The following is a 14,211-nucleotide window of genomic DNA, read 5'->3' as shown; positions in this document are numbered from 1 at the left end:
CAAGTATCCTTATGTTGCCATGTTAGCAAAGCGCTACCTGGCTGTGTCTGCTACCTCTGTCCCTAGCGAGGGTGTTCTCCACAGCAGGAGACATTGCTAGTGCCAGCAGATCTGCCCTTTCGGCAGCCATGTGGACAAGTTCATCTTTCTTTAAACAAACATGAACATACACACACACAAGCCTAATGTCAAGCTGGCTGCTTAGGTACTAGTACAGTACAGTTCAAATACAGATTATTTCAGTTCATCGAAATGCTGCACCTTAATGTTCATTTTATTATATTTTGTATTTATTTGAGTGAATATATTATTCACAGTTTAATAATATTAAAAAAATATATATATATATATATATATGTTTTGTTTTGTGAAAAAAATTCTGCTGTACCGAACCGAACCGTGACCAAAAAACCGAAGTACGTACCGAACCGAAATGTTTGTGAACTGTTACACCCCTACTATCCATCTATCTATCCATCTATCTCTCTATCTATCTCTCTATCTATCTATCTATCTATCTATCTATCTATCTCTCTATCTATCTATCTATCCATCTATCTATCTCTCTATATATATATCTATCCATCCATCTATCAATCTATCTATCTATCTATCTATCCATCTATCTCTCTTGTATCAACACAAGAATAGAAAGAGAATGTATATGTCTATGTACTTTCAGAAAATGATTCCCAAGAATAAGTGATGGCCATAAAGCAACTGCCCCCCCTCCCTGTGCGCCAGAGAGAGGCAGGGTGTGGCCGGGAGTCAGAGCTGCAGCCAGCCTCTCCCTGTGCGCCAGAGAGAGGCAGGGTGTGGCCGGGAGTCAGAGCTGCAGCCAGCCTCTCCCTGTGCGCCAGAGAGAGGCAGGGTGTGGCCGGGAGTCAGAGCTGCAGCCTCAGGCTTTACTCCTTCTTCTCTTCCTGATATTTCAGAGCTCACATTCCTGTGTTGAAACAAGTCACTTATCAGCATGCTTCACAGCCGCTCAGCCGGTGCACGTGCCCATTGGTTCCTGTTCAGAGATGACACACACATCAGCACACTTCTTCCTGTCAGGGGGCTTGTGTTCCTTATTTAGCAATGAAGTTGTAGCTCTGCAGAGAAGAGTAGGAGGGCCGATGCAGACGGCTCGTCTGCTGAAGCTCCCTTTGACACTGATCTGAGAGCGTCCAGCTGCAGGAAGTACACACAGATGACTTCTGTGGACCAATGCAAGACGTACTGCAGACAGGAGGAGGCTTTCCAGGCAGCATCTACAACCTATCTCATTCGCCACAAAGACTTACAAACCCAATTGGTGCCGACATCTTTCAGCAATAACCCATACCTTGTTAAAGGCCCTGTCACACTGTCCCGAAGTTGACGCCCGATGGACACACGAATATGGAATTGTGAATTTCGCACGAAGATGGCCCCGAACCACACACGAAGGCAACATTTACATTACATTTAAGACATACAACTGCAATGAAAGTACCAAAAACAATTATGTTACAGTACTATGATACTGTACTGATATTTTCAGACTTTGTTCTTTACTTTCTCCGTCTTTAATGTTGTTTCCATAGCAACAACAACCTCCTGTCAACTCTCCTTCAAAATAATATATTATATCCTTTTTAGTTTCACAGAACACAAATTGGGTTATTTACATAATATGTTTACATGATTTTGTTGTGCAATAAAACAACCTGATGGACACACGATAAAGGAAATGTTCAAATTCGGCTGTGATCGTAGCAACATCGGGCCATTCGTGAGGGCATCTTAAGCCATCGTATGACCGCTGGCGGAGTTTCTCAGGCTCCGGCAGCAACTTCGTGAGCGGAGGCAAAATCTTTGGCATGCCAAAAAATAGCCGGAGGACCTTGCGAAGGTTCATTTTCGTGTTGAATTCGTGTGTCAATTTTGCCCTTCGTAAGGCCATCGTGAGGGCATCTTGTTATCCTCGGTGCCATCGGGCATTCGCCCCGATCAGAGTGAGGGTGAATGCACCGATGATAACACGAAGATGACACGATTTGACAAGATGCCCTCACGAGTGCCTTACGAAGTTGCCGCTCACGAAGTTGCTGCCGGAGCCTGAGAAACTCCACCGGCGGTCATACGATGGCTGAAGATGCCCTCACGAATGGCCCGATGTTGCTACGATCACAGCCGAATTTGAACATTTCCTTTATCGTGTGTCCATCGGGTGTCAATTTCGGGACAGTGTGACAGGGCCTTAAGCCAGCGTAAGTCATCAAACTATCAGCGTATGGAAAATGCAGTCCTTAATGTTTCTCAGGTTTTTCTCAAGTCCAGATTTTTCAGAATATATTCCTAAATCTTGACTCTGCATTATTGGGTGTGGCTCTAGGCGTGGCAGTGGCAGTGTTAGTCGTTCCAACACATAGCGGTTGGGTTGCCATGGTTGGGGATGGTTCTGATGACTGCTCCTCCAGCACCGCTGGCAGCCACTTGTATCAAGTGGGTGGATTGGAGCAGAATTATTTGCATCCAATCATAATCCCCAGAAGATGAATCTCCTCCTCCAGTACCCTTATAAGGCTGTCAGTCTGGATGCTGACACGGCGGCACGATGGGGCATCCGATCTGAAATCAGAGGCTTCAGATTCATCACATCCTGTTGACTGGCTTCAGAGGCTTTGGGGATTTAAGGCTCTAAAGGAGGTTTCCATACAACACCAATCAGCTGTGTACAACAGAACTGTAGGATGTAACAGATGGTTCTGAGAAAGCCTAAGACCCAGTTTACACACATGTTCTGAGTGACTTTGTGCCAACTTAGTGATCCTCCCAGCTGTTTGCGCTTTTGTTACAGCAGAGGGTTTACCCCCCCCCCCCCCGTGGGTCCCATCTTCTTGTAAATCTGACTGGGAGATGACATGTTGGTGTAAAGGTTATTCTACTGAGGGCAGCTTGGCTGAGAATAGAAAGTGTCTCTCCGCTGGGAAGCACGAGGAGGCTCAATACCTTTCACTAGAATCTGTGTGTTGTACATGTAGATGTGTGTGTACAATGAGAATGAGGTCATGCTGCGAAGGCCCAGACATCTCTATAGCACATTTAAGGGGATAATGCATTCTTACATTTAGTGAAGAACCAAAGAGGACATGTTTGGGAAAGGGAAACATTTGATGTAATGTTGCTAAAAGCTAAAACAATGAGTCAACCAACTAATCATTTCACTTTGTTGCTAGCAAAAACAGATATGCAGGCGATCTGATGACAGGATGTGTTGCTTTTGAGCATCATTACATCATTCATTTGTTCTTGGTTTGGTGAAATACAACACGATGCTTAACCACTTGGACAATTCTGATGAGCATTTAGCTATTTCCCCTTTAGGGCTACCCTAGATTTAATAACTGGGTGTTGCCAAGGTGATTAGGAGTCTTCCTTTGGGGATCCACCCCGGAGGAAGCTGTTAGCTGATTGGCCTCAGCGTCCTGCGGCGCTGCTGTTAGCGAAGGTAAAGCAGGACCAAAGTGTCTCAGTGAACATGTTGTAACAGCACTCCTGGCCGAACCCACCTGACACTGTCCGCAGGAGGCGGCTCTGGTTTCCAGGCTGTTCCGCAGAGCGACTGAACGGGGAGATACGGTGTCACCTCCTCCTCTGCCAAAATCAAGTCAATGTATGCAGAGCAACACGTCTTTTTGCTGTCTCATCATTGCTGTAGTTTCAGGGCAGATTTCTCTGCAGACCCCCCCCCCCCCCCCCCTTGCACTAAAACTCTGCTGTGTCAGCATGGCTTTACAGGGAAGGCAAAGCAGAAAAGGAGGGTGTGTGTGTGTGTGTGTGTGTGTGTGTGTGTGTGTGTGTGTGTGTGTGTGTGTGTGTGTGTGTGTGTGTGTGTGTGTGTGTGTGTGTGTGTGTGTGTGTGTGTGTGTGTGTGTGTGTGTGTGTGTGTGTGTGTGTGTGTGCAGCGATAAGGCTGCCAAGTGTTTCTAGTGGCTTCTTCTTAACGTGCGGCTGCTCTGATCTGAGAGCAGTGCTGCTGTGTCTCTGCCAATGAATCGGCTGCTTGAACAGATACAGACAATAAAGGTGTCACTGTAATAACTCCAATGGCCTTCAGTGGAATGATTGCATCATACATTGATTGCTATATGCCATGTCTGAGGGTCGGGAACATAAAAGAAGATGCACTAATGATATAACAAAGCAAACAAAGCCATAACGTTGTGTAGCTGAGTGCAATTTGCTCTTTTTATGTCTGATTGTAATTGTACACGTACACGCACACACACACACGCACACGTACACGCACACACACACGCACACGTCCACGTACACGCACCAAGAACACATTTGACAGAAGGAAAGCAGAGAGAAAAAGAAAAGGGACATTTCCACGGGCGAGCGAGAGGTCCTGACTTCAATGGGTCAGAGGAATTGTTCCAAACCTCATGCAAGCATTTAAATATAACATAGGGACATATTTGTATTCTTTGTTTTAAAATGGATGTGAGATAGTTTATGGTTTATGTCTGTATCTTGACATAAAGAGCAAACATTAGCAGCTTAGCGGTGTGGCCTTGAAGGGATGCTGGGCAGGTGCAGAGGATGTTGGTGGAGGAAACCAGTGCAATGCTAACTGAGGCAGTCGTACATAAGTACGTGGACCACTTTATGTCTGTGTGACGCAGTGTTTTTCCACTTTCTACAATTCAGAAATCATTTTCCTGGGTTTGACACTACAACTTTGTAACAAACAGCCTGACATGGGCAGGGAAGGTCTAAAGAGAGATGCATTATGGGAGGTAACAGATCCAGGGCCTCTGCTGCGTCCATTCTCTCTGAGGAACATGTGAAATGGAACAATCCCATGTGACAGATCAACGTTCTATTCATTGCATGTACAGTGATGTGACTTCATGAGTAGCCGACATTTGAAACGGACTGTATGACACCTCTTGTGCGTGCATTTAGAACATTATTCTTGCAAATCTTTGTGGGCTTTTAAGTTTAACCACAACAATCCACACTTCCTCTGGAATCCCCCTACCATGGCATTTCAAATTGCTGATTCATTTGTATTCAATACCCATGAATCTTGGGGTAGGTACTGTTCTCCCTCGTGCAGGTTTTTTGTTAGCAAGAGTCTGGCATACAGGAAATGTATCACATCTGGTTTCAAGCATGCTACGTCAGCAGTCAGTGTACAGACACATATCTGTGATGTCTGCCTGCTAATATGAGCACGTTTAGATCACGTGAGGACAAAGGCAGCACCACAAGAGAGGGTCTTTGCTTCAGGAGACATCATTAGCCATTTGAAGCTAAGTTAGCATTAAGGTAGCAGAAGAAGATGACTTGAATTGTCAATCTGTTGTTAGGACTAACATACAGAAATATTTTGTTGGCAATTTCTTTGCCAGTATAATAGATTGTTGGCTTCACAACGATAGATAAGCCAGCTTCACGATACTCCATCATGTCAGAAAGTGCGCTTTTATCAGCAGTGGCTTGATATGAAACACTCAGAGCTGTGGTCGAGACTCTAGTGTTATTAGGGTTGCAACATTCCGGGAATTTTCAAAGATGGAAACTTTCCATGGGAATTAACAGGAATTTATGGGAATAATCGGGAATAAACTGGTACTTTTCTAAATTGAAGGTTGGCTCTTCAAAGGGAACTTAAATATAGTTGGGGAAAGTATACTTCAGCATAATCTTGACTAAAACAAACAGATGCCATTCAAGTACACTTGAATATCCATGCCATTCCTCCATCACATGCACATAGCACCCTGCTTACTGCATGGCTATTGAGACCACACCCCCTACAGGCACTGTGCATTCCTCCATCACATGCACACATGATTTCTTGTTGGGATTGTTGGATGGGGGGTGCATCTTTGTTCATTTATGAATGAGTGGGGTTGGGGGGGATGATTTAACTCAACATTCATGTTTTGTTCTTCAATGAAACAAATGATTGTTCAATAAAATAATTAAAGCTTGTTTTGTTCTACTTACAAATAAATCTAATGTTTTTTTATTGTATCATTTTGCATGGAAATTATGACGAAACAAAATCTTTATATTTATGCTTGGATAAGATACAATTTGATTACATTACCCTCAATTCCAAGTTAGTTCCCGTTATTCCCATGGAAAGTTTCCAAAGTTCCCCAGCTTAACTTCCCATGGAAATGTTCCGCCGCTTTGCAACCCAGTGTTATAGATAATAATGGTGTGTCACTGTTGCAGTGACCATTACCTTGACATGAAGACTCCTTCCTCTCAAGAATCAAATTAAAACATCTTAGTGTGGCTAAAAAAGTTTTATCAATGAATAAACCATTACAGAACATTTCTGAATATGAACAAATTTAATTGAAAGGAATCAATGTCATTTTGATCTCACCTTTAGAGGAGGGGAGCATCATGTAAAACTACAACACATAGGTGTACCTTAACCCCCCCCCACCACCTAATGGCTACACACTGATGTTCCTCACAATTTCTATGAATCATGCAGCCATATGCAGGATCTATTTAGGATGTAGAGGCTTTAAGAGGTACAACAAAGAAACAAAGCAGCTGAAGGGTTTTCAGGCTTGTTGACCTGAACACACACACACACACACACACACACAGTTTGGGGGTGATGGACGCTGTGGAACTCCAAAAAGCAGAACCTGGTGTTACTCTGCCACACTGAAACTCGTTTTGCTTTGTCTGGCTTCACAAACACTCACATGAAATACACACACAGTTTAGTTTAGAAACGCCTAATGCAACACAAGATTGAGAAATATATGACAAACAAGGTGTAGCCTTTTCTATGAGAGCAAGGCTGTGTACTGGCAGGAGTCTGGTGGTACGGAATGTACAGGGGGTATGACCAAGCCCCCAGGAAGTGAGCCAGGCATTCAAGCACATTTTCAAAGTGACTTAAAACTAGGACTCTGACTTCCGTATCACGGCGTGATGCCATTGGGCCCAAAAAGACTTTCCCCCGTTGACTTACATTGGGGAAGAGTCGTCTGTATGTGAACAGGGTATGTTCCGGGCCCGTGCAGAACATCCCCCGGAGACCCAGGGTAGGCCATTCTGAGACGCTTTGTATAGGAATGAACGGGGCATCCAACCATCCACTTCTCTTTACACATGCATAGTTAAGATTTAAATGAAGTTTTTTTGGTATTCTTTAAGACTATTTTTAGGGCTTTTCATGCTTTTGTTTAAAAGAGAGATAAACAAGAGACAACGTGCAAGCCGCTGTGAAAAAATAAATACAATTATTAGTTGTTGAATCCTACAATCTGTGTATTCAGTCTAACAAAGTCTCCTCCCTCAGATGACGCTCGTCTGTTCGCCTTCGTCCGCATCACGATGGGAGACGCCATGAGCAAACGGGCCAAGTTCACCCTCATCACCTGGATCGGGGAGAACATCAGTGGGCTGCAGCGGGCCAAGGTCAGCACCGACAAGGCGCTGGTCAAAGAAATCGTGCAGGTCAGGAACTGGGTGGGGTCACATGGGGAGAATGTAGCATGTCATTGTGGGTGTAGAGAGTGGAGCTGTAATGGCCCTCTGGGAGCACTGCTGGGTTACAGAGTGTCACACACAATGTGATTCTAACAAACAACAACAATCTGAACTACGGAAGCCCTGAGAGGCAAGTAGAGAAATAAAATCTTTTGATCTATTTTCTGTCAAATCTAAAGTGCTCTCTCCTGTGGTTATGACTTAATAACAGGTGAAGAAGTTATAGTGCCGGGATCATCTTTTATTCCAAAACCAAAACATTGTTCTGGTAACTCTTTCCATCTGTGAAAGAAATCAGCAAAATTGGCAGGGGATTTTTATCATGAATATTTTCTGCCAGGATGTTTTTTTGCAACAAGAAGCTGAAGTGCATGGCTGCCACATATTCAAAACAAACCTGTTTTCCATTCATTTTGGATAAGTGCCACTTACAGTAAGATTCATCTCGGGCCAAAAGTAAGACTGTTACGGTGTGTGAAGCAGGCAGGACCCAAATGCAGAATAAAGTGAAAATTCCTTTATTTCAAGGCTAGGTGATAAACAAAGACAAAACAGAACACTCACCGACGAACTAGTCATGACACAAGACGAACCGACAAAGACAGACAGAAAAACCAGAACTTAAATACACACAAGACTAATCACACAAACAAGACACAGGTGAGGAGGGAGGAGAAAACACAGGGGCCACAGGTGAACACAACCGGGTAATCAGACACACCAGGGAAACTAACGACAGATCTAAACAAGACAGAACACAACGCAGACAGAAAACCAAAAACAGATATAGACACAAAACTAGGGCCACCAGGGTGGGTGGAGGGGATCCGGAGGACGGGTCTGGGCTGACAACCCAGGGGCACAGCAGAGGACCAGGAAGGGATCTCGGGCGGACGGCCCAGGGGCAAAGCAGAGTTCAAAAAGGGGAATTCGGGCGGACGGCCCGGGGGCAAGGCAGAGTTCGAGGAGGGGCGAAGACCACAGCTCTGAGGGGCCGGTGTTGACCGGACAGTAACCAGAGCCGGTGGGACAGGTGTCGGCAAGATTCCCCACGGAAGAGGACAAGGAGTTGGCAGGACCCCCGGCGAGACATGTAATGTTGAGGCCTCCAACGAAACAGGACACGGGGTTGGCAGGACCCCCGGTAGAAGAGCAGTTGGCGGGGCCTCCAACGACACAGGACCGGCAGGACCCCCGGCAGGAGAGTTGACGGCGGGACCTCCAACGAGACAGGACATAGGGTTGGCAGGACCCCCGGCAGGAGAGTAGTCGGCGGGACCTCCAACGAGACAGGACAAGGAGCTGGCAGGACCCCCGGCAGAAGAGTAGACGGCGGGACCTCCAACGGGACAGGACAAAGGGTTGGCAGGACCCCCAGCGGAACCTCCAACGGTACTTGAGTAGGAACTCGAGAGAGGGCTTGAGAGGGAACTCGAGAGGAAACTCGAGAGGTAACTCGAGAGGGGACTCGAACAGGGACTCGAGAGGGGACCGAGAGGGGACTTGTGTCGGTCGGTACGCCGACAGGCCTCGGGGAGCTGGCGTTGGCTGGAGAGCCAACAGGAGACGAGGTGCTGGAGTCGGCCGGTACGCCGACAGGACACGGGGAGCTGGCGTCGGCCGGAGAGCCAGTCCTGGAGCAGAAACTGGAGTTGGGACCATGGCTACTGGGGCCGGTACTGAAGCCGGAACCATGGCTGCTGGGGCCGGAGCCATGGCTGCTGGGGCCATGACTGGGGCTGGGACCATGGCTGTGTGGGCCGGTTCTGTAGCAGGGACCATGGCTGCATGGGCCGGTTCCGGAGCCGGAACCATGGCTGTGGGGACCGGTTCTGGAGTCGGAACCATTGCTGCTGGGCGCGGAGCGGAAGCCTGGACCCTGGCTGTGTAAGCCAGGTAATGGAGAATCGAAGCATGGCTGCGTGGGCCGGTACTGGTGCATGGATCCATGGCCTTGTAGGCCGGTTCTGGAGCCGGAACTGGGGCTGGAACCCTGGCCTTGCGTCTCTTAGGAGTCTTTTGGAGGCTTCGTGGACCTCCAAACGCCAGACCAGACCCCAAGAAAGGGTCAGAACATGCAGACTGGCACTCAGGGCTACGTGAGAAAACCCTAAGCCACTCGGGCAACAAGCTCCAGAGCCAGGGCTTGCGAGCAACCTCCTGACGTGCCTCCTTCAACGCAGCCTCTCTACCCCGTCTAGATGAGGCGCCTTTCCACGTATAAAAAATGTACTCCAGAGAGTATCCAAGACATTCTGCCTGTAGCATCAAATGGGCTGAGTCTGCTGGGTCCATAATGGGCGGTTCGTAATGTTACGATGTGTGAAGCAGGCAGGACCCAAATGCAGATTAACGTGAAATTCCTTTATTTCAAGGCTAGGTGATAAACAAAGACAAAACAGAACACTCACCGACGAACTAGTCATGACACAAGACGAACCGACAAAGACAGACAGAAAAACCAGAAGTTAAATACACACAAGACTAATCACACAAACAAGACACAGGTGAGGAGGGAGGAGAAAACACAGGAGCCACAGGTGAACACAACCGGGTAATCAGACACACCAGGGAAACTAACGACAGATCTAAACAAGACAGAACACAACGCAGACAGAAAACCAAAAACAGATATAGACAAGACACCATAAAGACAGATCGTGACAAAGACATGACAGTCATTTTATTGGCCGATTTGTATTTTGTTTTTCTCACTTGCCTTTCGCGGCTTCTTTAGTGGAGAAAATGAATAAAGGTGGTAAGAAAAAAAAGTTAGCGTTGGACAACAAAGTCAATGCATTGCAAAGTCAATGGTTTTCTGAATGTGTTTTTGGTTAGATGCCTGAAATAAGCTCTGTGGTTCACACAAACTGAAACAACGATACCGTGTCTGAATAAGTTTATAATCTGCACAGCTCTCCACTTCGTAACAATAATGCCCATATTTTTATTTTATTATTACACTAATTCGTTTTTTGGTGAATCTATATTTCAAGTAAATATTTCTTTATCAATTAATGTTAAAGGTTTTTTATAACTGTTTTATGTTTTTGGTTGTTTTTCTTACAATGTATCTTCTTTAACTTAGCTGATTCTGAGGCGTCAGTAATCACCCCACTGGCCTAGCATGTATGCTTCAAATCATAAAGTAGTGTTCAAATGTGGAGTTTATCCTGTTGAACAAAGCGTGCAAGTACCATCAATGTTTTTAGCCACCAGTCTTATTTTCGTTAATATTCCAGAATCCAATGGAACAATCCCATTGCTTGTTGTCGATGTTGTCGGGTAGCCTACACAAATATGTCATAACTGAAGTATGGTTTTGCTTTCTGTACAAAATCCCCTTGTAACATTTCAAAGTGTACCCAGCTGTAATTCGCCCGGTCTGTTCACATTCTGCAACAACTGAAAGTAACTTTGCATTCTTCTTTGCTTTTACAGAACTTTGCCAAGGAGTTCATGTTCAGTGACCCCCGGGAGCTGGATGCTGACAACATCCGCTCAGAGCTGAAGAAGGCTGGGGGGGCCAACTATGACGCTCAGGCCGAGTAGACAAGTGCCATGTCCACTGGAGGGGTTGGGTGGGGGGGTCCGTTGTGGTCAGGGTAGGGTGTGGTGGATAAAGTGGGGCGGGGGGTTGGGACAAGGCTTCTACCTCTTGGGGAGAGAGCAAGGCAGGATGAGGGGGGGCTTGACAAAGGGAGTGCACGCACACACGATCAGAGGTGCAGCAGTCAGTGGAACCGTCACTCTAATGCTGACTCAGCAACTCTCTAGAAAACTCCCATTCTATTTTCTTCACTAGTTCCACGTGTCCTCTCAACAGCAGCCTTAGAACCATCAGGTTGCTGTAGTTACAGAGTGTATCGGTACAGATGCTGTTGGTGCACCTCTGAACATCTGCATAAGGGCGTTTATATACTTAGTTTGAACAGTGTGAGCTGCACTGCTCACCTACTTGTACACACAAATAGAAAGAAGTACATGCACATCTAAGGACACATAAGGAGCACATTGAAATATCTTTCTTGAGAACCTCACATTTCGCCAACATAAAGAAACGCTAACATGGTTTCACTTAAGGACGTTACTGTAATAACCCCAGATATAGATGGAAAGATTGACAGGACTTGTTGTCTTTATGATAAATGGTTAGCAGCTGGTTAGCTTAGCACACAGAAAGGGCTCTGTCCAGAGGAACTACATCTGCCTCTAGATATACCAATCTCATTTCATGTCTCTTTTCTTTCATCTTTACTAAAACTACAGTGTACAAATGAACCTGAAGTCACTGTTCCTGACTTAGAAGTAGTCCTGCATGTTACCCGCTGGTAAATGGCACGTTTACAGTTTTTACCATTTGAACAAATGAGATACACTGTATTAATAAATTAACTTTAGAGGTGTTGGTGGATATATTCATGTATGTCATAACCAGGCTAACTCTTTCCCCCTATGTTCAGTCTGTGCTAATCCAAGCTAATCAGCTGAAGCTTCACATTGAACGGACAGATATAAGAGAGGTATCAACCTGATCATCTGCCCTCAAGGAACAACAAGCTGTTGTCCTTTTAGGATCTTATCTAAAACGACATGCTAAAGGCAGCATTCACTGGAGTGAAAATCAGTATATAAGCGCTCTTAAAGATCACAACCTGCCTCCCCCCCCCGCCCCGTGGTGGTTTACTGTGCCGTGCGTAACATCTCAAACTCATCCTCACCTCAGCCGGCTGCAGCTGAGCAATACGAGGCTTCAGCACTGTTCGCTCGGAATCATCTCACGTAATGAGGATGAAGGTGGCGTGTGGTGGTGATGGATCCTGTTGTTAACATTGGAAAGGATAGAGGTGTCATTTTGAAAGAAAACTCTTAACTGGCAGGCATGCTCTTAGTCATCATGATACACTGTACCTCCAGGAGGAAGAGATCTCCACTGGCTCACATCCTTGGTGATGGCTGCTGGCTCGCTTTGCGTAATCTTGAGTCACATTTAGCCTCCTCTTCATTCTCAGCAGCTGTGTTTGGATTACAGCTTCCCTCTGGTCCTGAGTCAGCTTGTAATGCAGCCTGTTGCAGACCTGTGCTGTGAACTCCTCCTTTAAAAGTCCAAACGTGTCTTTTTGTAAGTGTGATCATATGTGGACCTTATGTTGATGTACTTCCTTATTCCAGGTTTTGTTGGATATGATCGATGTTAGCAGTTCCTAGGGCTGGGCAGAGTTTGGAGAAGAGTACAGGGCAAAGGGTGAGACTCTTGGAGGCTTCCTGCCTGTAGATATTATGCCATAGAAATACAGAGAGCAACTTTTATATCGACCCGTCAGCAGCACTTGTAGTCAAGTATTGAATGTTTTCAACATATCAAAGGATTGTGAGGATGGAGATCTTTTCCTCTGGTGTTTCATCTCACATTGACCACTAAAGGTGTCCATGCCTATTGTAACCTTCTGTGTTTGGCTGCCTTCGCCTCCCATGGGAGCTTTTGAACTCACACTGTGATTGGCTACCGTCCTTACATAGGGGTGGGACTCTGATCTGCTCATGGCTCATTACAACGTGGGCCTGGGTTCATCAACCCCCCCCCCCCCCCCAGGAGGAGTCATTTCTCCGGTGTAGCATCTCTGTTTATTTGGTTTCACCTCTCCTCCCCCCTCCAAAAAAAATTGATGTTTTTCTTGTACCTTTTATGTTTTTGAGATGAATTTTATTTTCTATGAAGAGTTTTACCTTATGATTTTATTTTTAAGAGCATTGTTATCTTGGTCATTGGCAAAAGAGATTTTCAAAAAAAGAATGCAAAAAAGAAAGAAAGAAAGTGGGCACAAGATCAGTCATTTAAAAATAAAAATTGATGTTTTTTCCAAAACCTGCTTCTCAAAGTGTCTTCTGTGAGTCTACTTGCACAAAACCATGAATAACAATTATTTTGGTGACGACCACAAAAATATGGGGTTGTGTCCATGCTTGTTAAAGTGTTTCGATTGGCTTAAAGCAAATACAAATGTCCATATGAAAAGAGAGTTCGTCAACATAATACAGTATATTAGGTTGTCTCAGAATCAGAGCTCTTCTGATGTCACACGTCAAATATACCTCTGATTGATGTTTCATCGTTTTCTTAAACGGCTGATCTGGTAGTCGCTGACTACATTTTTAAATGGGTGCAGTCTATCAAGTCAATTACATTTAAAATGAGTTGACCTACTCCAGAGAGATGGTGTGATTGAAGGAGGATTTGAGTTCATAGTGCACTGCATATGTGAAAAAAACCTTGAACAAAGCCTTTTGTTGAGACAAAAAACCTCTAATAAATAACCATCTGATGCAGTGCAAAATCCTACACAGATATGATCATCCAGGAAGTGTTGGCTGAGGATGAAGAGTGTTCTGAAGTGCCACAGCTTTGGAGACAAGTGGTTGACATGGTATCTGATATCATTAGGGATGCAAACATTGGATTGCTAGATGATGCATTTTCTCTTAATCTATGAAACCATCACAAAGGGCTTTTCACTAGCTGAACTACAGCCAAACAATCCTGTACATACAATTACAATTCCTGCTTACTATATTAATGCTATTTATGAATCAATGGATATATTCCCCTTGTAAAGTTTGAGACTCAGAAATGTCAATCACATCCGTTACCAATGCTAAAGGAGAAGTGAGGCTTTTCAAAGATCACTGACCTGGTTATGCTTT

At 45.2% G+C, this 14,211-nt stretch overlaps 1 protein-coding gene across 1 annotated transcript in view; it reads left to right on the top strand.

Moving 5' to 3' along the window:
- cotl1 (coactosin-like F-actin binding protein 1) overlaps nucleotides 1-13,375 on the top strand; it is a 19,248-nt gene extending 5,873 nt beyond the window's left edge. The window contains exons 3-4 of the mRNA XM_034086777.2: nucleotides 7,319-7,476; nucleotides 10,951-13,375. Of these exons, the coding sequence (XP_033942668.1) occupies nucleotides 7,319-7,476; nucleotides 10,951-11,061 (269 nt within the window). The 3' untranslated portion in view covers nucleotides 11,062-13,375. The remainder of the gene's footprint in view (nucleotides 1-7,318; nucleotides 7,477-10,950) is intronic.
- The last annotated feature ends 836 nt before the right edge of the window (nucleotides 13,376-14,211 follow it).

This window comes from Pseudochaenichthys georgianus, chromosome 7 (assembly GCF_902827115.2).
Source record: "Pseudochaenichthys georgianus chromosome 7, fPseGeo1.2, whole genome shotgun sequence".
Taxonomy (NCBI): domain Eukaryota; kingdom Metazoa; phylum Chordata; class Actinopteri; order Perciformes; family Channichthyidae; genus Pseudochaenichthys; species Pseudochaenichthys georgianus.
This window is presented reverse-complemented; position numbering and strand designations above follow the sequence as displayed.